General features: G+C 38.4%; 1 protein-coding gene across 1 annotated transcript; it reads left to right on the top strand.

The window, feature by feature from the left end:
- The first annotated feature begins 1,245 nt into the window (after positions 1-1,245).
- Positions 1,246-11,905, top strand: LOC131427043 (SWI/SNF-related matrix-associated actin-dependent regulator of chromatin subfamily A containing DEAD/H box 1 homolog). The gene is made up of 8 exons (XM_058589925.1): positions 1,246-1,672; positions 1,926-3,424; positions 3,485-3,631; positions 3,695-3,852; positions 10,448-10,595; positions 10,665-10,979; positions 11,049-11,232; positions 11,296-11,905. Exons 1-8 carry the CDS (start codon positions 1,600-1,602, stop codon positions 11,424-11,426), a joined length of 2,655 nt encoding a protein of 884 aa, XP_058445908.1. The 5' UTR covers positions 1,246-1,599; the 3' UTR covers positions 11,427-11,905.
- Positions 11,906-27,926: the final 16,021 nt, after the last annotated feature.

Here is a 27,926-nt window from a genome sequence, read left to right as displayed (position 1 = left end):
CCAAGTAACCATATGCATTATATCACTGTACATTTAAAACTCTATTTTTACGTTGTTAATGTATATTCACACTAATCCTATATACTTTAAAGCAATGTGCATTAAATTTACATTCAAAATGTAACTGAGCATTATCTTACAACAACCATTCGCCGTGCTATATGTCGACATTCAATGCTATATTTTGATGAAATGAAACTTGAATAACAGTGTAAGAAACTTGAATAGCTGCATTAAATTAATGTCTTGGTAGTTAAGTACCTCTATAATTTCAAGCTAGTCTAAATTTACCTTTATTTATTAATTTGTGTCAGTAGTACAGAAGTAAAATGGATCACCGACGAAAATTTGCTTTTTTTGCTTCAATCATACTGTTAACATTTTGAAGCGTTAAGCGTTGTTAACCTATATACATGTAATGTGAAATTGTGAAAATACTTTGAAGCTATTAGTGATAAAGTACGATTCTTATCCACGAACATGTCATGTCATGTATCAAATTTAGTTTAGATCCAGGGGAAGGTGCGAGCTACGAAAGCAGACAGTCGCGGTCTTTAAGGGTTGAAATCTAAATAAATATAAAAACAACACGTCATAAAAAGCATTAAAAGTGATATTCATTTTTCATGTTGAAAATTAAATAGCGGCCCTCACACGAGTAATTAAAAATATCATTACTAAAAAATAATATCATTTTAATGAACGTGTAATGGTGCTGTAATGACGAGATTTCTATCAAATTTGAAATACATCATTACTTAGTCATCATTTAAAATGACAAAAATAATGCTCGTGTAAGGGCCGCTAATATCCTTTTCAATATTTGAATTTCATTTGTAACACATTATGTAAGCACTCTTATTGCAACGTGACATTTGTAATTTACAGTTGAAATTGTAACCATCGATAAAGTAGATATTTGCATAATAGCTACATTAATAATGTGCAATTCTTGCTTAACCTGTCAAATCCTAGAAAGGTCTAATAATCGCCAACGCCAACTCAACGTAATCGGTATAGTTTCAAATGGCTGGTGCTCACATACCGGTGTCAGATGGCCGAAGGCGGAGGACGTTATTCGCTAAAAGGTTTGCATGTACGAAAAACTAAAATCGATGTTTTCACAAAAATTTTCATTCTATGATTTTTGCTTGATCTACTACTGCATGCTTGTGATTCGACCTACCCGCCGAACCCCTTCTACGGTATGTCAATGCTTCATTTCACTTTCTTCCTTCGCTTCGAAATCGTTCTTGTGGTTCACTTTAACACGGTCTGCAACATTTTTTAAACTTGATAGTGCTCTATGTTGCGAAATCATTTTAGTTTTGTGATTTCTCATTCACGGCTAACCGGTTCTTTAGGAAAAATTGGGAAAAAGTTTTTTAGGGTGACGGGATTGCCGCGAGTCAAACATATATTTTAGAATTTTGTGTTATCTTCCCGGAATTTTGTCGCGAAGTTCGTGTCAAGACTTGGCGTCTACTTCACGTTTTTTCCTGGAACAAAAAATACCCTGACCCGTACCAAGTGAGCTACGTGTTGCCACAGTCAGAAAGACTTATTGAAGTTGTGTCCTACTAAATTTTCTATCACGAAATGTCGCTTCGGCAGTACCGGAAACCAACGCACAGCGCATTAAATGGAGCCGCTAGCGCGATTTCTACTGAAGGTAATTCATCAAAAATTGCTTCCATTCCTATGTTTGCCATCTTACTTTATTCTATTATTCTCTCTTCGTGTTCACCTTCTTTACCTTTGTTTGACTGTGTTTGTACTTAGCAGCTGTTTCATTGAGGTGTTTATGTTTGGGGGTGAAGATTCGTTTAGGTTATGTTCACCGATTTTTACATATTAGTAAACAAACTAAAGATGCGTTTAGTAGTTGGAATTAACATTGGTTTTTGTAACAAATTAAATTACAGGTAGTCAGAAACTAGAATTAGTGCCGGGCAGATTACGCATCCAAACTCTAGCGGACAGTGAAAGTGAAGGAGAAAGTACCTCGGTCGATTCTTCAGCAATATCGCCTAAGTTAGTTTCACCGGTTCCCATTCCAAAGGTTGGGGTCGTGACTGCGCCCACTACTCAAACACAAAACGGCGCTGAACAAACAACGGTTCCTCCCACAGTTTTGACGGTAAGAGAAAAAGAGCTCTGTCTACAAAGGGTGCGTGCGGTGCGACCAGATGTGGATACAATGACTGTGCAGGACGCGCTCGTTCGAAATAAATGGAGCGTTGAGCTATCGTTGGAAGAATTGAAAAGTTATATGCCGACCAAAAAACGTATTTTAGACACTTCCCCTGCGGCTGCTGCAATGATACAGAAGGCTGCTCTGTTGAATAGGACCAATCAGAGTGCGAATCCAGCAAAGAAACGTCGCGTACAACGTGCCAATGCCGGTAGTGATAGTGATGACGATTCTGATCGACCTCCAGAACGTGTCTTCGAGAGTGACGATGACAGCGAAGATGACAATTCCAACTATACAATGTCAAAAGATCGCAGAGGGGTTTTCGACTTCCTCAACAAAGCGACGGTGAATGAGCTTTCTGCTGTGAAAACTCTTTCCACCAGAAAAGTTGAAATGCTCACAGAACTACGACCGTTCAACAGTTGGGAAGATTTAGTGGACAAACTAAAATCGCACAAGTATCTCAAGACCGACATCCTAAACCACACTCAGGAATATTTGTCACGAAGGAACAGTCTGGTGACTATTATGAATAAATGTCGAAAAATGGTCCAAAAACTTGAGGCTGCCATTGCCGTAGGCGGTGGGCTAATGGACCAACCGTCAAACATTCCAGAAGGTTTCAAATTGGCGGAATATCAAATGGTTGGATTGAACTGGTTGATCGTGATGCATCGGAATGATATGAATGGAATCCTTGCCGATGAAATGGGTCTAGGGAAGACGATACAAGTCATCGCTTTCTTAGCACATTTGAAGGAGAACGACTTGAATCACCAACCGCAGCTTATCGTTGTTCCATCGTCAACTTTAGACAATTGGGATAATGAGCTACGGAAATGGTGCCCAGAACTGATCGTTATGAAGTACTACGGTAGTCAGGAAGAGCGACGAATGATCCGAATTGACTGGGCGAAGAATGGAATTTCCGATGTCGATGTTGTGCTAACTACCTACCACATGATGGGTGCTTCCGGCGAGGAGAAAAAAATGTGGCGAGTGACACCGTTCCAATATGTGATATTCGACGAAGCACACATGTTGAAAAACATGACCACCCAAAGGTACGAGAACTTGCTGCGCATTCAGGCCGCAAGACGAATTCTGCTTACTGGCACACCACTGCAAAATAACCTGCTAGAACTGATGTCCCTGTTGTGTTTCGTCATGCCAAAACTGTTCGGTGGCAAGGTGGAAGATATCAAAACTTTGTTCCAGGGTAGAATTGTGAGTCTCGTTTAAAGGAATGAGAAGATTTGACTTTGAAATGTTCTGATATACTTACAGAAAGGATCTAAATCGGAAAACGGAGAAGATCAAACAACGTTTGAGAAGAATCAAATTGAACGTGCAAAACAGATTATGAAACCATTCATTCTGCGACGTTTGAAGAAAGATGTATTGAGCTTTCTGCCTCCAAAAACGGAGAAAATTGTAATGCGACTGATGAACTTTTTTCGTATTTGTTTGCTTAATTATTTTTATTTGTCGTTATAGGTCAAAACTCCTATGCTAGACTCTCAAAAGGAAAAATACCATTCGCTGGTGAATGAGTACCAAACTGTCACCGGTGTTATCAAGTCTAGTACCGAAATCAGCGGCATGTCGATCATGATGGATATGCGGAAACTGGCGAACCATCCGTTACTGTTGAGGTGAGTACGTAATGATACCGAATCCGTTCTGACTCTGAAATCTTATGGGGTATAGTTTATGATCATCCCTATCATGCGCTCTCCGAGTTGTGCACGCACTTGCAGAGAGAGTTGAGAGTTATAATAATCTCGAGCGAAACAAATGACGCTTTTCTCACAAAACCCAGAAATATAATCCCGTGAATGGTTCGTTTCTTTTCGTGCTAATCCGATGGTAACGGACCATCCATAGTTGGTGACCCCGACGTGATTTCGAAAGTATCGTACAAGTGCGTATTTTCGTAATATTTGGACCCCGGTTTTGTTCGGTCCGGTCTGGTAACTCAACCTCATCTTCGTTTCAATCGGTTCGTTCCGGTACCCGCCCTTCATCGTTCAACCATGTCAACCGCTCTTCGCACTGCCACAGTTCCAGTAAAACTGAAATGTGTTTCGCACAGACGATATTCTGGACCTAGAACGAGCATGCCACCACATTCCTGTGGAGGAAGCAGATATTCCGAAGACGGCGGACATTTCAACGCATCATGAACAAGATACTAGGGTACCTAGACTTTGTAGTCTCGTTCATACTGAGTTTCATACTGAGAATTTAGTATATTAGGATATGTGGTAACGCTCATACGTCCGGTAACGACTAACAGGGCTTTCGGACGACTTACACTTGATACACGTCTATCCAGTACAAGCTTTCAGTTAAGACTGTTCTTTATTACGGTTTCTGCTATCTACATGAGAGCTGAGATTCCTATCTCATCTTACCTCTCATCCTTGTCGTTTTGCAATGAACAAGAAGAAAAGTAGATTTGCACAGTTACAAATGAGAACTCGAATAACCGAGTTACTTAGTATGTCGCGCTCGTCTTTCATTTCACGTCTGGCGGAACTTTCCAACATTGGTGAACCCGACGCGATTAATTGGATTCGAAAACGTAATCGTCGCGTAATAATAAAAATGCGTGAGGACAATAACGGAAACGATCCTCAACAAACAGCGGCATTCGCCGCCGGAGTTACAGTACAGTTACCGAATTTCTGGAAACACGATCCCACGATGTGATCCTCCCAAGCCGAAGCATAGTTCACAGTTTGTTACAAATCTTTCCAATAAAAACAAATACGAAGTTATCAAAACAAAATTAATATCTCAATCCTTGGCACGTACACGATTGGAACTTTTAGGGATTTACCTTATTTTGTGTTAGAGAATTCTATAACATTTCCCCGAGAACCGTTTCCCAGAAACCATTTCGTCGGAAAATTTCTTGCAGAATGAATCATTCCCCAGAGTGTATATTATTCCAGAATATTATTTCCCAGGAAAGCATTCTCCAGAAAAAAAAAAGCCAAAGCTTTTTCCCCAGAAATTTATTGCCCAGGAACGGGGTATAACGCCATTCGGTATAATGGTTATTTTGCATAATTATCATTTGGCATAACAGATTAACATGCTGCTTAATAGAATTTGTTTCAATTAACTGTGATTTTGAAAGGTCTAATGTGGCTACGCCTCATCATTTTTAATGACCTGCTGTCCGACCTCGCTGCCGCTCGTTCGGACTTAGCTGAGGGATAGCCCCTAGCTTTGGGTAATACGAGCAAACGACATTCGGCCGTCTCAACCTGAATCATCTATGACGAACATAATGTTGGGCTAGGGCAGAATTTCAAAAAATAAAAAGTAATGCTATTTCAGCTAATATCACCGAAATATTTGGACCGAATATGCAATTCACACATTTTGTTCGAGTTCGAGTGAATTATCGATAAGATTCCAAGTAACGAAATAACGACGAAAGGTTAGCTTTTTACTATAAACTATATGTGGAAACTAATACTTAATTCAAGAAAACTATATTTGAATTTAAATAAATTTAGCTAAATGATTTCAGACCCAGACTCCATGTTTTCACACTAACTTGAAATAAGCAGAATTACCTTTAAAATTACGTTCCTGAAATTTTATGGACGTTAGCTAGTTCTGGAAAATTATTTTCGTGCGACTGGTTCTTTCTAGTAGATTCTTTTCTGGTGAAAGATCTGTTACGGTAAACGTCATTATAGAGTATGTTAGCAAATAGCAAACAGAGCAAGCACGATGATCCTCCGGCGAGACAGGGGGTTGGCGTAGGCCTAATAAGCCGCCCGTAAAATATTTATTACAAATAATATCGGCATAGACCCACGCGACGAAATAAGGACTACGATTGGAAACTTGGAACATGGAACTGCAAGTCGCTAGGTTCCGCCGGCTGCGACAGGATAATATACGACGAACTAAATCCTCGCAACTTCGACGTCGTAGCGCTGCAGGAGCTTTGTTGGACGGGACAGAAGGTATGGAAAAGCGGACATCGAGCGGCTACCTTCTCCCAAAGCTGTGGCACAACGAACGAGCTGAGAACTGGCTTCGTAGTGCTGGGCAAGACGCATCAACGAGTGATTGGGTGGCAACCAATCAACGCTAGGATGTATAAATTGAGAATTAAAGGTCGTTTTTTCAATTACAACATCATTAACGTGCACTGCCCACACGAAGTGAAACCCGACGAAGAGAAAGAAGCGTTCTACGCGCAGCTGGAACAAGCCTATGACGGCTGCCCACGCAGAGACATAAAAATGGTCATCGGTGACATGAATGCCCGGGTAGGAAGCGAGGCAATGTACCGACCGGTAATCGGGCCGAACAGCCTGCATGCCGCATCGAATAATAACGGCCAACGATGTGTCAACTTTGCGGCTTCCCGAGGAATGGTAGTCAGAAGCACCTTCCTTCCCCGCAAGGATATCCACAAAGCTACCTGGAGATCACCTGACAAACAGACCGAAAACCAAATCGACCACGTTTTGATCGACGGAAAAATTTTCTCGGACATCAACAATGTTCGCATCTACCGCAGTGCGAATATAGATTCGGACCACTACTTGGTTGCTGTATACATCCGCTCAAAACTTCGACGGTGGCTACCAAACGTCGAAACCGAACGTCGCGGTTTAACATCACGCGGCTCCGGGATGCTGGAGTAGCTCAAGATAACGCGCAGCAGTTGGCAGTGGCACTACCAACGGAAGAGCAGCGTGGTGCAGCTACTCTTGAAGATGGTTGGAGAGACATCCGTTCTGCCATAGGTAGCACTGCATCAGCGATGGAACAGCTGTTCCGTGCTAATGACACAAGGAAGTTCTACGAGAAGGTGAACCGTTCGCGCAGAGGCCATGTGCCACAGGCCGATATGTGCAAGGACACCAACGGGGATCTTCTCACGAACGACTGTGAGGTGATCGAGAGGTGGTGGCAGTATTTCGACGAACACCTCAATGGCGATGTGGTGGAATACGAAAGTGGCGGCGCGGTAACAAACTTGGGAACGCGTGCGGAGGACGATAGACTGCCGGTCCCAGACCTCCAAGAAGTCGAGGAGGTGGTAAACCGGTTGAAAAATAATAAGGCCGCTGATGTTGACCAACTACCAAGCGAGCTACTAAAACACGGTGGTAATGCACTAGTGAAAGCACTGCACTGGGTCGTTACCAAGATTTGGGAGGACGAGATTTTATTGGACAAGGGCAACAAGCTGGATTGCTGCAATTACCGCGCGATAATTCTGCTGAACGCCGCCTACAAGGTACTCGTGGTACTTCGTGGGACAATATCAGGCAGGATTTATGGGCGAATGCGCTGCCACGGACCAAGTGTTCGCCATAAGCCAGGTGTTGCAAAAGTGCCGCGAATACAATATGCCCACACATCACTTATTCATCGATTTCAAATCAGCCTACGAGACAATCGATCGAGATCAGCTATGGAAAATCATGCACGACTACGGATTTCCGGACAAACTGATACGTTGTGACGTGCGTTGTTCGAGTATCGGGGATAAACTCGAGTCCCTTCGAAACTCTAGAGGGCTACGGCAAAGTGATGGCCTTTCGTGTCTGCTATTCAACATTGCTTTGGAGGGTGTGATAAAAAGAGCGAGGATAGACACGAGTGGTACGATTTTCAGAAAGTCACGCAACTTTGAGAAGATGGAAGATACGTACATCGGACTAAAAGCTGAGGCCAAGCGGATCGGACTAGATATCAATGTGTCAAAGACAAAGTTCATGAAAGGCAGGGGCTCGAGAGAATCTAATGTCAGCCACCCATTAAGAGTTCTGATTGGCGGTGATGAAATCCGAATGGTCGACGAGTTCGTGTATTTGGGCTCACTGGTGACTGCCGATAATGACACCATCAGAGAAATTCAGAGACGCATATTGTCAGGAAATAGTGCTTACTTTGGACTGCGCAGGACGCTTCGATCGAGCAAAATTCGCCGTCGTACGAAGTTAACTATCTACAAAACTGAGCTGATTAGACCGGTTATCCTCTACGGGCACGAGTCCTGGACAATACTTGCAGAGGATCCACGCGCACTAAGTGTTTTTGAACGGAAGATGTTGCGAACCATCTTCGGCGGAGTGCGGATGGAAGACGGTACGTGGAGAAGGCGAATGAACCATGAACTGCACCAGGTGCTGGGAGGATCAACCCTCGTCCAAACGGCCAAGGTCGGGCGGTTACGGTGGGCCGGGCATGTTGTTAGAATGTCGGAGAACAACCCGGTTAAAATGATTCTCGATAATGATCCGACCGGTATAAGAAGAGGCGCGCAGCGGGCAAGATGGATCGATCAAATTGAGGACGACATGCGAACTCTTCGCAGCTACCGAGGCTGCATCTCTTAGCAAAAATGCCGGAACTGGATGCCGGATTGGACGTCACGTACGATCTACTGAAAATGTTTTTCCTGCAACGAATGCCTTCAAATGTTAAAGCAGTTCTCGCCATCAGCGATGGAACGATGTGAGAGTTCTCTGAAATGTCCGACGAAACGGTAAAAGAAACAGCTTCGTCACATATCGCCACAACTAGTAGCATCGATAACTCATCCACAAAGTCAGGTTCGCAACGCTGACCGCAGAAATCCACCGATTAAAGTCAGAGCGCAGCATTTCCGGAAGCATTTCTACTTCAAGAACCAGTCGCCTCGAACCTTGCAGATTACATTAAAAAAACTAAACGGCGGGAGTAAACGCTATTCCAGAAAGCACGCCGTTCTTTACGAAACATCAAATATTTAATCGATATTGGTTCCGATGTTTCCATCATTCCAGCCTCCAATAAGGACATGAAACACGGTGCGGTTCCTTTTAATTTACATTCACATGCAGCTAGTGGATACAAGATTCCGACAACGTTTACCACAACAATTATCGGCACAGATTTTCCTGCTGCTTTAGGTATTTTGATAGACTTGAAAAACCGTCGTCTGATTGAATGGCACCGTGTCGAAAATCGCACCGGATAAGGTGGATGCAGCCAAATTAGAGTGTCAGGTAATTATGGATCTGGGTATTTTCCTACCCTCCAGCTGCTGTTGAGCAAGCCCCTTGCATTGTGCTTCTCCAAAAAATGGAAAATGAAGATTTGTGGGGGATTACCGTGATTTTCGTGATAGTGTTCGTAGATGACATCAGTATAGCACCACGTTCACTGGAGAAACACTACATGCATGTACGAACGGTATTTGAAAAATTGAAATCCTTTGGTCTGATTATTATTTTGGAGAAATGTAAGTTTGCCGAAAAATATCTAGATTTTCTTGGTTATGCGATCCGAGCGGAAGATATTTCAACGCTGAAAGAACGCGTAAAAGTGGCCACTCTGTTTGCAACACCTTCCACCCTAAAAAAATTGATAGAAGAGACTTACGAGTATCTCGAGTTGTACTAAACGCAACAATTTAATTATTTCTCCATCAGAAATATTATCAGCACTATGGCACTTCAGTGCAATAAGTGTTTTGAAAATAGTATTCTTTAGTATAGATGTACAATTACAATTCTGGAATCTAAGCAGTAAAAGTTGCAAAATTCACACAATTAACTAATACGAATCGTTATCTATATGTGGAAAAAAATGTGAAAGAAGTTTGTCCATTTTATTCGTATTCACATCCTCAAGTTATGGATGTAACATTATCCATTTACTTTTTTTTGTTTATTAGAAATTTTGTCATTAGGAGCATATTGTGTACGTTGATTATAGCTGAATGAATAAATAAATAAATAGATAAGGTGGGGTTAACGAGACCAAAAACACAGCAAACAAAATTTCTTCCTATTTTTTCTGTTGTAGATTCACTTATTCCAATGCAAGTAGCAGCAACTTTATGTCTGCTTAGTGGTTTTTGTTGAACTACAGAGTGGCATAACAGTACTACAAAAACTGTTATGTACAGTCAATTCGAAGAGGAAACAAAGAATATAAGCGTTATTAGTTTTTCTTCCTGAAGTGTTAGGAAAACCTATTTTTTAGTTATTTAAGGCTCGTTCTCGTTCAGCTGAAAATTTAGTTATAAATTGCATAATTCTTACAATATTGATAAATAATAAAGCCCATGGCCACTGAGAGGGTTGGGAAACAGGAGGTAAGGAACGTTTCAGGCGTTTCGTAAATTCGAAGTTTTGAAATTGTTTTTTATTATTTATAATAAAAAAGAAACAAACTCATTTGGAATGCGTGTTTATATTTTTCATTTATTCCCAGGTATTACTTTTCCGATGACGACGTTCGGAAGATCGCACGTAAACTTGCCGGTGACTCAGACTACAAGGGAAACAACATCGACGAAGTATTCCAAGACATCGCGTACCTGTCCGACTTTAAACTGTATCAGCTTAAGGAAAAATACACAGTAAGTCAAGATATGCCATAACCGGAACCGTCAATCAATACTTATATATCTGTATACTTGGGTTCGCAGAGTTTGTTTGACCTCCAGATACCTAACAAGTTAGTGGAAGCTTCGGGTAAGTTCCGCCAACTGGATGAGCTTCTACCGAAGCTTAAGAGCGATGGGCATCGAGTGCTGATCTTCAGCCAGTTTGTAATGATGCTGGATATCATTGAAATGTACCTGGCTATACGCAAGTATGGATACTTACGGCTGGACGGTCAAACAGCAGTCACTGAACGGCAGGAATTAATCGATCAGTACACCCAAGATTCCAATATCTTCATTTTTCTTCTTTCCACTCGGGCTGGAGGTTTGGGCATTAATCTTACCGCGGCAGATACTGTGAGTTCAGATTTATTTTACGCGAGAAAATAATTTACAAATTTCTCAAATTTACTACTCGAACAACAGGTTATCATCCATGACATAGACTTCAATCCGTACAACGACAAACAAGCAGAGGACAGAAGCCACCGAATGGGCCAAACAAAGCCAGTGACGATTTACAAGCTAATTTCGGAGGGAACGATCGAAGAAGGTATGCTGATGATCGCTCAGGAAAAATTGCAACTCGAGAGAGATGTTACAGAAGAAGGTATGACTTGGATTTCGATTTCTATGTATTTCCCTGTTTGACTTAAAATCCCGTCCTCTACAGGCGCAGACAAGAAAGAACATAAGTGCATGGTTCGTTTATTGACGATGGCTCTAGGTATGGACGAGAATAAAGCAGAAACCATTCTCAAGAATGACTCACCTCAAAAACAACGCGAAGAAGCTGAATTTTAAACTGTATTTGTTAATGATTTTCGTTGTGGAGCTGACTCGAGAGATGTCAGCTACTGAAATCTTTTCGTTTGTCTTACATTGTAAAACTCTACCGATTCGAATTTGCACTACACGCATGAAACGTAAACATTGGTTAAAACTGAATAATTCTCCATCCACGACCGATACGAAACAAAATACGGAAATGAGAATATGAGCACTGCACAAGTGTTTTGTTACTATTATACAAAACTATTAGAATATATTTAGTTTTAAGTTGAACTCGTGTATTTCGATTAGGGCTACCCTGTTGGCAGATGAGATTCGTGAAAACTCACTTCTGCTTTCTAGAGTACAATTGCATACAGTTCCAGTGAGGCATACTCTCGTTAGAATCAAGATACAACTATTTAATTCAATTGTAAGAAAACCTTATATCATAAGCAGATAAGTTATAAATAGTTATATTTTTGAATATGAAGCATTTTTATGTTCGAATATATCAATTTGTCGATTCCTTACATAATTTTTTGGTGAGTTGAGTTCTGAACTGCTGCTGAACACCGCACCGGCATGGTAAGTATGGGATTATGATTTATGTAGACGCGGATGGAATTGTTAACTACATTGCGAATATAAAGCAAAATAAAGAAACTTGCAATAGTAACATAACTATCCGCCCCTTCGCAATGAAATAAACTCATCTCAAGTGCTTCTGTAGTTGTCAACCTTGTGAACCAGTGAGTGCGCTTCCGGTTAGAGGTTGGCTTCTGGTTCTCTGGCGCCCGGACGATCATATGAAGTGCTTTGTCGCGATAAATTTATTTCTTACATATCCATGCAGTCTTCATAACCAGCTAATCATATCTTCTGTACATACGCACTTAAGCCCGATTCTTGAGCTCGGTAAAGTAAAATGCCGATACAGATCGACAACGCACAATTTTGTTGATTGCTCAGTAATCAATATTATGTTTTTCTAGATTCGTTTAGTAGATTTACTAATTTTTCGAAAAGTGCATCTTTTTCCGATATTTGGCAAAATCTTGTGCTGAACTAATCGGTGATTAACAGTTATCCCGAAATCAGCAAATGCGTTTGCCGAAATTTCGAAACATGTGTTAGCTTTTGCTGAAATTCGGCTAGACAACTGTCATCTTCGTTTTACATTTTCGCTTGGTACCACGCAGTTATTTTATGACGAAATATTTCGGAGAAAATTTCCAGTGGTCATTAGAAAAAATGGAATTAGGCCAAAAGGAAGACGTGAGAATCTATGATCTATCCAGTAAGTTTAATATCTACACATTATTGTTAATTATTTATAGAACGATTCTTCCAGATTCTGCTTTTACTGTCGGGAAGTCATTACATGATATTTCGAAGATCTTCAAAGACATGTCAATATTCGACAATCGACGTTTAGCCCGAATGACATATTTTACAATTGTACCTGCTCGAAGCATAAGTAATGTAACGCATTTTTGTTGTATGTTTATACGGAAATAAAATGAATCTTGATCTCCAATTGAATGTTGGCAATTAAAACACGAATTCTTTGTTTAATTTAAACTTCTAAAGGACCCCCATAAAACTTTTTACTGATAATTTCAGTAATGACTGATGTTTGTCAAATTGGGGATTGTAATTTTATCATTTTCAGAAAAGATTACCGAGTACTCGGAACTACAAATCTCGGCAATTATTTTGCAGAAATTCAGCGAGAAACAAAGTGTGTAATATGATATTACACACATCTGAACAGCATTCTAATATAGGTCCCAAACAACGTACATTCATATGTTAAACTAGAAACTTTCAGTTAGTTCAAACTTTCAAGAGAAATGAAAAAAGTTGAGTAAGAGATGTGTCGAAAAAAGAGCATATGAGTAAAATTTTCTTGCAAGACGCGTACAAAGTTCAGCATGTATCGAATCGCAATGAGCGGCAGAATATGGTTGTAAAATCACGTTCACGGAAGCTCTACATACAGATGTTGACAAAACCGTGTTGTCTTATGATGGATGACGAGACGTTTGTGAAAGTAGACTTCCAGAAGATTTTGGGACTGTTTTTCACTGCCTATCATACGTTTGATGTCCCAGAAGTTGTTAGAAATCAGAAAATTTTTATTTTTTATTCAATAGTATAATATATTTTTAGGCACACTGCTTAAGCTCTAAGATGCCAAAAGTTTTTTTTTAATCTTAATTAACGACTAACTTAAAACTAGAATAGTATCATTAAATTACGTCGTCTCGAATTTTCGAAAATCCAGCTTTCATCTGGCGTTCGGCAGTGGTCGGTGAACTGAATATTGCATGACTTGATGGCGCTATCTATGGCCGCTTCCTTTCGGTTCGTGTGGGTCCGCGGGAAACACCCCCAGGCTCGGCGGGTGGCCCGCATACTGGTTATCGACTGGAGCGTAGGACCGTAGGCGGTGATGGTGATGTTACGAAGAGAATGAAAAAAAAGAAAGTAAATATTGTGGAAACTGAGGTGAATAGGGGGTATGGAAACAAAATGTCTGAAAACTACAGAGATCTAATTAGTTGCCATCGAGATGGTGAAGAGAAGGAGAAAGGGGGAACGAAAAGCTAGTGACAAAAAAAGATCTGGTTAGTTCCAATGAAGATGGTGGACAGGGACGGTGATCGAGAGAATCGGGCGGATGTTAGTGTCGAACCTATAGGTGGAGATTACACTTTCTGAGCGAGTTATGACAGATTACACTTGTATATTAATGTGTTTGAGGTACTGGTATATAAGAAGCATATAAGAGATATCCCGACTAGCCAACACATCTCGGACTGGAACTTCGGGTGGTCTACCTCGGGCCCTGATAACCGTCGCCACAAGCGCAGAGACCGCTCTCCGCGATTCCAATACGCTGGAGATGCGCGTTGATGAAATCAGAAGATGTCGCCGTTAGCAAAAAAAATACATGACTTAGCAATCAATTTGCTCATGTGGAATACGGAGCACTCCATTTGTGACAACAGGTAGGATCAATAGGCTGCCTCAAATACTGTCCACTTCCACTTCTAATGTCACACAATGGTCCTATACTGACTAATTAACAGGGTTTGAGTGTTTAATAGAATATTTATGATAGAATAAAAAAAATTTTACCATTGAATTCTACTATAAGTATATATACTTATAGTAGAATTCAATTGTTAAAAAAAAATTTATTCTATCACGGTCCTATACTGTTCTGGACGTATTAAGTCTGAAGTGGGCCGGGCATATTGTTAGAATGTCGGAGAACAACCCGGTTAAAAAAATCCTCGATAATGATCCGACCGGTATAAGAAGAGGCGCGCAGCGGCCAAGATGGATCAATCGAGTTAAGGACGACCGGCGGACCCTTCGCAGCTAGCGAGGGTGGCGGTGAACAGTCATGAATCGAGTTGAATGGAGACGCCTCATGTATACAGCAGAGACTCGCGTGGTCTACGACTGAAAGAGTAAGATAAGTAAATTAACTCAGAACAATTGGTGATATCACAGAACCCAATTGATCGAATATTTAAAAATGTTGAGGTGCCACTCCTATTTGCTATGGTAAGTTATCTCACCTGGCATCTCCGAGAAAGGATGCACACACACACAGACATTTGCTCAGGTCGTTGAGCTGAGGCGAATGGTATGTGACAATCTAATCGAAATTCGGTTTTTGCAGTGATTGTTTAGCCTTTCTATATGAGAAAGGCAAAAATGTTCAACGGAGGTTCTTCGTTGGTCCAATACATTGGATCATTGGTCCAATGAACGTCCAATCAATCGTTCAACGAGAGGCCAACACGGGACCTTCGTTTGCCGATTTTAAAACAGATCGTTAAACCGAATGCCTTTTTTTTCGTTCATCAAACCCGGCAGACAGAGGTCCATTGTTGAGCCATTTTTAATATGAGGAGTTGCAGCCCCGTTGGACTAGTTTTACTGGAGAATATCTGAAGTTATTCCCACTTTTTTAAAAAAACTATCACTACATACTTGCACAATACTTCTACTTCACGTAGAATAACAACAAATTGTCTTTCTATATGAAGGTAACACCTAATTTTCACACTATTTTTGCAAGAGAAAAAACAACAACGAACCGTTCCAGCAAACTGAACGAATATTTCGTGCAGTATGTCGTTCAACAAGCGCTCAACGACCAACAAAATAGAACCGCCTGCTGAGAGGGACGTTAACAACTCAATTTTTGACGTGACGTCCATGTATCATTTGAAACCGAGTAACTAGTACTTAAACTCTGAGTAACTTTTTCTAAGCGTGATGTACTCTTAAGTAAGCAGCTGATTGTCAAAAGTTCCTCGTGTACTTATAAGGAGAAATAGAGTTAAATTTTTCAGAAAGTAGATTCTACTCACTGCCTCGGTAATTTTTAAGCTTGTTTGGTTTAAGCCGTGTGGAATTATAAAAAAAAATATTCGGAATCTGAGCACAGCTTAAACGAAATTGTTCATACATATTGCATACTAAAATACAGTTTAATTCCGGCTACCCGTTTACGAACTCTTCAAATACTATTACCACTCTCAAAATTACACAGAATTTATAATATGTTGAGTCAATTTTTATCGCTCAATGATATGGTCTTCAAAGCAACATTCTAAACTTTTCTTTCGAACAGTCATATTCTAGTGTGACCGACATGAATCTGCAATATCTCGATTTGAAACAACTATTTTTTTTTTTGGTTTGATAAACAACTAATCGTTTTGTTGTTTTGAAAAAAAAAACAGGATTTTTCTGCGTATATATTAGATCTAATTGAACTAACACAATTATGAACTGTTCTTTGAAATTTGGACTATAAAAGTCTCGGAATTTCCACAACAATTCCGAAAATATTTATATTCATTTTAAAGTTCCTTAATTCAAGTTTTCTTCTGAAGGTTCCTTAAAAAAATAAATTTTTTAAAGTTATTTGCATATTCCGTCTTAAAACCATGATATACCCAAGAGGGATATACTAAAAACTCAACTTGATGATGTGGAAAGACTTCAGCAGTCTTTGAAGGAAAGTAATTGTATATATGTATGTATGTATGTATGTGTGAAGCCACCATCAGTTCAAGGCATTACCAGTGTATGCGGGTAGACTTACAGTAGATCCAAATTTGATTATCAGATAGCATTAAAAAACTGCTGCTAAGAAGGCCAAAATGGGGTTTGAGGACCCGGCACCTTCCAGCCATATAATAAAGAATTTCGCTATACCAGCTTAAACCCGCCTGATGGTTTAGAAGGGTGCGTCTTACTCATTTCAGACCTTCAGGGAGAAAAACAAAGTTTCCCCCACGTGACTCAGGTTGGCAATCTACTCCATCATCCAGTCATAATTGTGCATCATACAATATAGTATAATAAAATATAATGTAATATATTATAATATAATACATCATAATGCAATACATAAAACATAATTATTATAATACAATAACATAATACTGTATATTATGAAATAATACAATACAATATCAGGTGTACAACTTTGCTTCCGCCGTTTTCCGATAGGTGGCTGTACCGGCTGAGGCTGGTTATAATACATAGATGATAATGCCTTTAAAGTGAGTGTGTACAGTGCCTAACGAATCGCCGTTTCAGTGATAGTTGTTCTTGTTTTCGTATTACTCACGCTCGAAAATGTCTGTTTATGTGCCCAATTCTCGCCATTTGCGGAAAGTTTTACTTTTCTGTTACAATTCGAAAAAAAGCAACTGAAGCGCATCGAATGCTCTCAGAAACTTTCGGTGATGCTGCTCTGAGTAAAAGAACGTGTCGGGAGTGGTTTCAACGTTTTGAAAATGGTGATTTCGATGTCGAAGACAAACATGGTGGTGGAAGAGAAAAAACCTTCAAAGATGAACAACTAGAAGAATTGCTTGATGAAGATTCGCGCCAAACCCAAGAAGAGCTTGCCGAATCGTTGGGAGTGAGTCAGCAAACCATTTCAAGACGTCTCAAGGCCCTGGGTATGATTCAGAAAAAAGGAAACTGGGTGCCGTACGAGTTGAAACCGAGGGACATCGAGCGCCGTCTATTTGTATGTGAGCAACTGCTTCAAAGACAAAATCGTAAGGGGTTTTTACATCGAATCGTAACCGGTGCACAGTGATGCCACTCCATACAAAAGTTGGCAAAAACCTTAAATACGTCGATAAACGTCAGTTGGATGATTTTTTATTAATAATTTGAGGTCTTCGTATATATTTCTATCTTGGCAATGTATGAAAAAATATTCGATCCACCTAAAAGTGACATGATGCACCGTTCGCTATGGACCGGAAAATGATGACTTTTTTTAATAAATTAACTTGTGTATTTTTATTTATTTCGTGATTGATTAGGAGTATTCACCTATTCTTCATATAATGATTAAACCTGTGTGGAAAATGTATACACCGAGAGAAAATTTTTTTTCCTTATATCTTGAAATCATCAATTTTCTCCAGAAAGGCTTGTCTTAATATTTTTATTTTCTGATATGTTGTAACATACAACTGATGTAGTTTATTGCACTGTGATTAAAGATGGGATAGTAACAATTTAAAAAGTTTTTTTTTACTGTTTTCAACAAAAATATCAATTTTTTAAAAATGCTCTGCATTTAGAATTTTTTTTAAGTTTTTCGACTTTATGAAAGAACACGAACACAAGTACAAATTAAAATTTGGTTGAATATTATCGCTTTATTAATAATAGTGGATTTTTATTATGTTAAAGTATCTTATTAAACTATGTAAAATGAAAAATGACGCTGAGCAAACATGCATAAAGTGGTTTTAGTGGTTCAAATTTGGGAATTTTTTATATGGACTACAAGAAAGTTCCGGACAGCAGAAAAAGTGCATGTGGTGGGATCAACTGGGCGCTATTTATTATGAGCTACTCAAATTAGGTGGCACCGTCACTGGTTCCATATACATATTACACTTGTTGCGTTTGGACAGAGCATTGCATGAAAAGCAGACGCAATTTGAAGATCTTCATGGCATAGTATTTTTGCTTCATGACAATGCAAGACTCCATGTTTCGAAAGTTGTAAAAGCTTTTATTTTGTAATCGCTGCAATGAAAAGTTCGGCCCCAGTCGCCATTTTTATCAGACATTGCTCCATACGGTTGCCATTTGCTCCAATCCAAGGCACATAACTTGTCAGGTCAGTTTCAAAAACTACGACACCACCAAAAATTGGATCGATTCATTTGTCGAATCTGAGAAAAAGGAATTTTTCAAACGTGGTATTCGAGTCTTACCAGAAAGATGACAGAAAGTGGTACATAACGATGGACTATACTTTGAAAAAAAAAAACCGTACTGCATGATACTCCAACTAAAAATCATGAAACTTAGCAGAAAAACCTGTTTTAATCCACCTAGTGGTGTAATGATGCCTTTCTCATATCAATCATACTATCATATATAATACTGTGATTCTTGAAAGAATAACCGAAATCGGTTTGTTTGACCGTCTACTGACAAAAACTATCAATTGGAAAAGATTTGAGGTCGATTTAGAAATTTTTTTAAGGTTTTTCTCCATTTTCAGTGATGGTATACAATTTTAACCCACTTTACTCTATATTTCCGGATCTGGCAGTCGGATCCGCACGAAATTCAGGAATTACGTATGGGACCACAGGACCTTTCATTTGAATCTAAGTTTGTGAAAATCGGTCGCGCCATCTATGAGAAAAGTTAGAACACATATTTTCTTTTTTTGACACATTTTACATTTTACATTTTAACTCCCGAACCGGAAGTCGAATCCAAATAATATTCAGGAATTTTTTAGGGACCTCAAGACCTTTTATTTGAACCTAAGTTTGTGAAAATCGGTTCAGCCATCTCTGAGAAAAGTTAGTGCACTTATTTTCACAATTTTATGCACATTTTACCCCATAATTCCGGAACCGGAAGTCGGATCCTAATAATATTCAGGAATTTTCTATGGGACCACAAGACTTTTCATTTGAATCTAATTTTGTGAAAATCGGTTCACCCATCTCTAAGAAAAGTCAGTGCACTTATTTTCACAATTTTTTGCACATTTTACCCCATAATTCCGGAACCGGAAGTCGGATCCAAATAATATTCAGGAATTTTGTATGGGACCACAAGACCTTTCATTTGAATCTAAGTTTGTGAAAATCGGTTCAGCCATCTCCGAGAAAAGTTAGTGCAAAAAAACGTTACATATACACATACACACACATACACACACACACACACACACACAGACATTTTGCGTACTCGACGAACTGAGTCGAATGGTATATGACACTCGGTCCTCCGGGCCTCGGTTCAAAAGTCGGTTTTCACAGTGATTGCATAACCTTTCTATATGAGAGAGGCAAAAACGCTACTAATTTATTCCAACGCCTGATATTATATATAGATTTATATAACGACATTTCTAAAGGTGTTTTATGTTATGTATGTTATAAATGTTCTGATTTTATTTATCATATAGCCGTTTACTTAAATTTTACTCGCACCGACTTTATTTAGAAAAGTATAGCCCTTGTCTTTGTGATTTTAATTGCCTTTAAAGTGCAGAGATGTGCAGGATCGCATAGTGGTTTTTGAAAAGTAGAGAAAAAAATGCTATAAAATCAAATACTATTGAACAGTGGCAGCCCTTTCCTACCTATATAAAACTCTAATCGCAAAACATCATCATTGCGCCATATATTTTGTATGGAGGGATGAAAAAAAAGTTTGTAATACCCTATCGTTGAGAGGATATGGAGAGATTATTTCTTATTCAATAACTTTTATACTTTAAACTGTAACCCTTCGTTTATCTGAGAATTCAAAAAAATTAATATAGTGCAGGAAAAAAATAAATTTATTTTTTGGATTTCTGCCACCTTGGCATCACTGTGCGGTGGTTCGATACGAAAATCCTAAACGCAGAAAATCATGAGGAAAGCCCGAGCATGCTACTTCGTCGAAGGCAAAACCGAATATTCACGGCGCTAAGGTGTTGATTTGTATTTTGGTGGGATCAGCTCGGTGTGATTTACTGCGAGCTCTTAAAACCGGGTGAAACCATCACAGGATATCCGAACGCAACTGATGCGCCTTAGTCGCGCGCTAAAAGAAAAGCGGCCACAATATCAAGAGCGACATGACAAAGTCATCCTTCAACACGAAACGCTGATATGGGCAGTCTTGCCCCACACGCTGTATTCCCCAGATGTCGCCCCTTCTGACTTCCACCTATTCCGTTCGATGGCACACGGCCTGGCAGATCAACATTTTCAATCCTTCGAAGAGTTGGAAAAATTGATTGCTTCATGGATAGCGTCAAAAGAGGACTCCGTTTTTCGAGCCTGGATCCGAAAATTGCCGGGAAGACGGGAGAAAGTTGTCGCTAGCGACGAACAATACTTTGAATAATACATCTGTAAGCACTTTTTCGCAATGAAGCTTTTAACTTTGGAAAAAAACCGGCGGAAGCAATGTTGTACACCTGATACAATATACTATAATATAATATAATATAAGACGATAATAATAATAATAATAACAATAATAATAATAATAATAATAATAATAATAATAATAATAATAATAATAGTAATGATAATAATAATTATATATAATACAATGTAATATAATTCATTTCAATATATAATAAATGATGTACAGGGTCCGGCACTCGAAGTGTAACCAATTAAAAAGGCCATAAATTCAGTTTGGAAAATTACTTTTACTTAATTCAAAGTACAAAATGTGTAAAAATAATACAAAATTCAGAATCAATTCACTTTTGCTCGATATGACCACCTTTTGCCTTGACTATGGCCTTGAGACGGTCAAAAAACGAATCGCAAGCTGCCCGAATGTGACTTGCAGGTGTATTTTGGCCCACTCGCGGACAATAACTTTTTTCAGCTCCTCGAGACTGGTGTATCTTTTAGTTCGGACTTTGCTCTCCAAAATGGCCCAAAGAGAATAATCCACTGGATTCGCATCTGGTGAATTCGAGAGCCATTGTGTGGACGTGATGAAGTTCGGAACGTTGTTTTTCAGCCATTCTTGGTTCACTCGAGCTTTGTGAGACGGTGCCGAGTCCTGCTGAAACGTCCATGGTCTGCCACCGAAATGTTTGTCTGCCCACGGCTTCAAAGCAACCTCCAGAATACTTTCCCGATAATATGTCGCATTTACCTTGACGCCAGGCTCGATGAAAACGATTGGAGAGCGCCCATCTGCGGTTACAGCGGCCCAAACCATTATCTGTTGCGGGTGCTGGTGGCCAATCGATGACTCAAATTCTCGTATGAACGGTCGGTCAAGTAAACCCTATCGTTTTGAGAGTTTACGAATTGCTCAATAGGAAAAATTTTCTCGTCAGAAAATACAATGTTCGGAAATTTACCGCTTTCGGCCAAACGAAGCAACTCCTTCGCTCTCTCAAGTCTAACTTGTTGCTGCTTCGGTGTGAGATCATGCGCCTTTTGGATCTTGTAAGGCTTGACCTTCAGATCATTTTTCAGTATGCGGCGGATGCTACGGTCGGATATTTTCAGTTCTTTTGCCATTTGATTGGCACTTCGTCGAGGATTTCGTTCAAGTCGCTTCTTCACTTTTTGAACCATTTCACGTGACGTTGCAGTCTTTTGATGACCACCTCCATGACGTTTTGCGATGCTACCAGTATTATTGTAACGAGTTATGGTGCGATAAACAAAAACTTTATTCACTTTAAAAAGTTTGAGCTCACGAACAATCGCTGGTTGTGATTTTCCATCTAAATATAAAGCAATCACACTATTACGTTTTAAATCCATCACTGATTTTTTTTCGCGTTCACTTTTGGCAAAATGCTTTCTTGCGCTTGTAAACAATACAACTCCGAACTGTCATTTAGCAAATTTCTAGAGAGCTGATGCCCGTGCGTCAGCTGCGCGAGCGGTCTGAAGTTGGTTACACTTCGAGTGCCGGACCCTGTAATAAACAACAGAATTATACGTTGTAATATAATATGATATGCATTGCACTTTAGGATGGGCTTCAACCTACAAGCCATTTCGCACCCTCTCATTCTGCTACTAACGCAGAAGGCGATAGCACCCAGTCGACGCCGTTCTATTGACCAAATGTCATCATAGACACACGGGGAGGCATGAGATAGGAACTTGTGAGGACTTAGTTATCTCACCATGTGACGACCAGTCTTTGAAGGAAAATATTTGGGCAGAAACCTACCTAAAATCAACTAAAGTGCACTTTCGCATTTTTAGATTATTAGCATATTACATAAACCTGACTAACGAGTCACGATCGCAATATTTAGGTAAATGGAAGATTACCCAAAGTATTTGGCAATGCTCGCTGCCTATTTTTTTACGATCAAATCAAAGTTTAAGTAGATCATGAATTAGTTACTACCCATTATGAACTGAAAAATAGTAACCTAAAATTTGGGTTGTACCCAAATTGTTTCTACCTGATTTTGGGTAGCTCAACTCGATTTTCAACGTAGAGCAGAAGCCAAGTAATACGGTAACCCTACTAGTGAGATGATACAGTTGCCCTAATAACTGTTGGAGCGAGAACTTTAATTGATATTCAATTTAAAAAAAATATATTACGTCAACAATTGATTGTTGTAAAATTATTTATTTCATTTTCACAAAAAAAATATGTTCAGTAAACAAATTTCAATCAATACAAAAATTGCAATTAATTAACTTCTTTTTTGAGCGTTTGTATCAGTAGGATGGATCAGAGTCTTTTTCGGTTACTGTTATGACTAACTCTCAGCAAACATTGAGTCCTTGGAAATTCATCTTCAAAGTGAGCTCATTTGCAGTTATCGAAACAACATGAGAACTGATTGAATAACTTGGAACAACATTTAATATTACTTTGCCTTATATGTTTTTTCGCTTCTAGATAACATCTGTTCAGAAAAGCACTTTTGATATCTATGATCTCGATATCCCTGAAAGGCGAATCCGAAGAAGTTATTTCGTACTCCAATAAAGGTCACTGACTTCTGAAAGCGAGACTAGAATTGGACCCCAAAACCAAAGAAAGCTTAACCGCTATGCAAAAAGAAAGGCACCGGTAACTATCCGGTTTATCGTGAGCTAATTTTGTATGAACTGGTTGAATATGGAAACGAATCCCAGTTAAATTCACCCATCTTTGCCAAACTCGAATGACAGTCCAATTAATTTTTTTTTTTCGATCCGAACTGTTCTTGTGCTCCTGAAAAAGTCCAAGCCACAGGTCTCCACAACTGTTGAAGCTAGAATTTATCGATTCCATTTCATTTTGCCGATTTTTTCCCTTTCGGGTTTGGTTTTATTCTCTTATTTTTCTTGCGGGTGAATTCTTGCAATATGCTATAGGGGTAGATAGGGTACGACGCACCCCGGAGGTCTAACGCATCCCTGGCATTTCTTAAAAGCTAAAGGAGAGTTTTCGAAGAAATTGAAATGAAACTGAAAGCTGTTTGTTTTGCAAGGCAATACTATTTAAAACAGGAGCCAATAATCAATTCAACGGTTGCCATTACTCCTTAATTTGAATTAACTTACTATGTCATTACAAATGAGATTATGCCAAACAGAAGGACAAAACTCTATGTAACAATTATTTCTATTCAAATTTGTTGAAAATCACAGAAACAATATTGATTAAAATTAAAAGATCATTAAAATATTCTCGACTTTTCTTTTGTAGTTAAATTATAGCGCCATTTTCTAAAGGGGCGCATTTTACTCTCTCTTCCTTTATATCGGTCGCCGCTAATTTGTCTTGCTTGGTTTGCTTAATTAAGAATATTTGTTGTAAAAAAAATGTGCTCGCCCAGGAAGAATGTCATAAATTTTAATGAAAAGAATCTGCGGCAGGACAAAGCTTGTCTTCAAGCTTGATTCAACCGCAAATATCCGTTCGAAATATTGCTCGAAGATCTCGAATCGTGATACTGGTATCAACAGATGTGCCACAGTCGAGATATTATTTTTCTGAATTCGGATTCAGAAATACACACATAATTTGAAGTTAGCTCGGCCAATTTCTCTAATCACAACATTGCAAATGCACCATAAAGAAGTCAAACTTCCAAAAATTTAAACATTTATAAAATCTGTTTCTCTGAAAACATTTCAATTTTCATAATACATCGCATTTTAACCTGTTAATGTAGAATACTTCGCACATAAGAATAAATAATGTGACTTTTCTACATAGACAGACTCACACATAACATGTTAGTTTTAAGCAAAGATGCCATTTATACAGATTTATCTGTATAATACAGATTTTTACATGCGCATACAGATTTAATACAGAGTACAGATTTCTTAAATTTAATACAGATTTATACAGATTTCACCAAAAGTATTAAGGAAAAAATTAAACTATCTATTAGTATTTGAGCTATCTATTAGTATTTGATTGCAATGACGAGATAAACGTATAGGAATCAACGTACAAATCACTTTTTAAAATATATATTTTTTGTGCAGATATTTAATTAAGAACACTGAAATCCATTTATATTAAAATTTGTAACTAAATTGAACTTAAAAGTTAGACAAGTCTTGGCATCATGAAACATTATTGTCAGACTGACAGTTGTATTACCTGACTTAACGTTGCATATTGGGTTTTGGAAATTCATCTCAACTTATGAAGTGAACATTTTCAAATTAGACAAGTATATAGCACCATAATTCAATTGTTGTTGATAGGAAAAAACTATAAAATTTCGTCGATGAATATAATATAAGATATGAAATTTAATCTACCACTCTATAACCATAACCTTTTAACATAATTGCATTGTAGAAATTTCATTTTATTAGCGAATACAGATAAATACAGATATTTTATACGAATCAATACAGATTTTCTATGAAAATATCTGGCATCTCTTTTTAAGTATCGTCATAGATGATGTAGGGGAGACCGGGGCTGGTTGACTGAATTGCTTTTTCTTAAAAGGCTATTATGCGTAGTGGCGATATCTATAGTGATTTTGGTAGAGTATTAGGCCACCCATATACCGACGTAATTTCATGTGCTTTTGTGTTGTCGTTTGTACAGGAGCGCGTTTTTGTCTTTTTCGACACTGGAGGGTAAATGTATGTTTGTGTAAAATGATAGGTGTAACGCGGATCAATTTACATCCAATTACCAAAAACGTGGTGTCATTGGAATTAGAATTCAAAACTGTACAAAATGGCATATAGGTTTCTAGTGTAGCTTTAATTTTATTTTTGTTAATCGTGATTGCTTCTCAAAACATTCATTGGGGTTGGTTGGCCGAGTTGTATATTAAACTTTCTCATATCACCTAAACTTTCAAGAATTCTTTTTACAAACTTTAATAAAACTAGAAACTTTCTTTGTGTATAAACACCATAACCTTTTTAACCTTTTCAATTTCTAACAGTTATGTCTAATTAATACGATTTTTTCTTTAGTTTTCTTTATCGTGCTAAATGACAGTTTAAAGTTAAAAAAAAACTTTACCCTACAGTTCCGGAACCAGAAGTCGGAGCCAAATGAAATTCAACAGCAACCTTCCATTGGAGCCAAAGTTTGTGAAAATAGATCAAACCATTTCTTAGAAAATTGAGTGAGTTTCGTTTTAGAGTTTTTGACCACTATTTGCGGAACTTCCGAAACCGGGAACTGAGAACCTGTATAGCCGAAATAAGTTACTAATGTAGCCTACAAATTAAATCAGTTTTGAGCCAAACCTAGAAGAATTTTACCCTCATCGTTTTAAATCTGGGGTTCTCAAAGTGGTCGATATAGACCCCTTGGGGTCGATATCCTTTTTGGGGGGTCGACGTAAACGAAAACTGACTGTGGGGGTCGACACGGTCTAGAAATCGCCCACCTATTGTTTGAAATAAGTTGTTATTTGAAATATTTACTCTAAAAAAGTTGTGTTTATTTGACCATCCGCAGAAATTATTACATCAATATTAAAAAAGCAATAAATGGAATTTTCAAAGGAATTTGTTGATGGGGGTCTGAGGCCTAATTTAATCTTAGTAAAGGAGTCCATAACCCAAAATAGATTGGGAACCCCTGCTCTAAATGATGTGCAGTTTTAAACACACTTTACTCTATGAAAGGATAATGAAATGGAAAGCATTCTACGGGACTATGAGATTTTTGATTTGAAATTTGTGAAAATCGGTCAAGCCATTTCCGAGAAAAATGAGTGACACATACTCATACTCACACACATACTTTGCTCAGCTCGATGAGGCCAATTTTTCACTAATCAATTTTTCAAGTGATTGCATAAACTTTCTATTCTTTTATAGAATAGAATCGTTATCATGATTTTGGGATAATATTAACAAGTGGATACAAATTAAATGAAAGAGAATATCAAGGATGGTAAACACTACCAATGGTTCCATCTGTCAACGACTGTTTAGCTATATTAATTTTTATTGAAATTATTTTAGCGTAATTGTTTATGTTTTCAAAAAATTCTTCTGATAAGATGGTTGGTCATAATGCAAGGTAATAAAAAGAAATGATATACAATTACCTTACAATATGCAACCTCTAAACAAAAAGTAGCTGTCATTTTCAGATTCGATTTAATAACTCATTTAGTTGCGATTAAGTTTCTTATCATTTTCATATACAGATTAGCAATACCGAATTTTGATCCCGATACAGATTTACAGATTTTCTCTTGAAAAATTCAGATTTCACTGTGGCAACCTTGCACGCTATATGAAATTAAACAAAGTATACCGTGTGCTTCGTTGGCAAAGGCGATGGTGTTTTCCTTTTCCGTATCAGCAGGTACCGATGGGTACCGGTTTTGCATCGTCATTTTGTATGAAAATTTGCATCTTCATTTCGTTGGAAAGTTTTGACTCTCATCGCCCTATAACTTCGAAACCAGAAACCGGATCTGAATGAAATTGAACAGTATCTTTCAAGACAATGAGAGCTTCAATTTGAATCAAAATTTGTGAAAATTGGTTTAGCCTTTGCTGAATAATCGGAGTCAGTTGCGTGTTTGGAATTTTTCTTCACTACTATCGGTGCTTTCGGAACCGGAAACCGGGGACTAGTAATCCCGAAGTACGTTTATATATCCACCAACTGAAAAGATCTGCCAACTAGACCAGTTCACCAGTAAGTCTGATAAAAATTTACACCTCATTTTGCCATCACTTGTGAAAAAAATACTCGATAATTGAACAGTTTTCATTTATTGCGTTGTAATGCCAGAACCGGAAGTCATATCAGGAGCAACATTTCTAGGACTTTTGATAGAATGTTAAAACCTTTCATTTGCATTTTAGTTTGTGAAAATCGGTTAAGAAATTTCCGAGAAAATTGATTCTTATAAATTTGCCCATATTACTCTGCAAATCCAGAATCTGAAGTCAAATAAGAAAAATCAATAGCAAACTATGGGACAATAAGACCTTTTGTTTGAATTCAAGTGTGTGAAACTCGGTTCAGCTATCTCTGAGAAAAGTG

Source organism: Malaya genurostris, chromosome 2 (assembly GCF_030247185.1).
Source record: "Malaya genurostris strain Urasoe2022 chromosome 2, Malgen_1.1, whole genome shotgun sequence".
Classification (NCBI taxonomy): Eukaryota; Metazoa; Arthropoda; class Insecta; order Diptera; family Culicidae; genus Malaya; species Malaya genurostris.
The sequence above is the reverse complement of the archived record's forward strand: the minus strand, read 5'-3'. Positions and strand labels throughout refer to the sequence as shown.

Excerpts from the sequence above, each read along its gene's own strand:
- LOC131427043 (XM_058589925.1), top strand. The coding sequence starts at position 1,600 with ATGTCGCTTCGGCAGTACCGGAAACCAACGCACAGCGCATTAAATGGA. Across the intron at positions 3,853-10,447 it reads AACCATCCGTTACTGTTGAG|GTATTACTTTTCCGATGACG; the intron begins GTGAGTACGTAA and ends ATTTATTCCCAG. Across the intron at positions 10,596-10,664 it reads AGCTTAAGGAAAAATACACA|AGTTTGTTTGACCTCCAGAT; the intron begins GTAAGTCAAGAT and ends TTGGGTTCGCAG.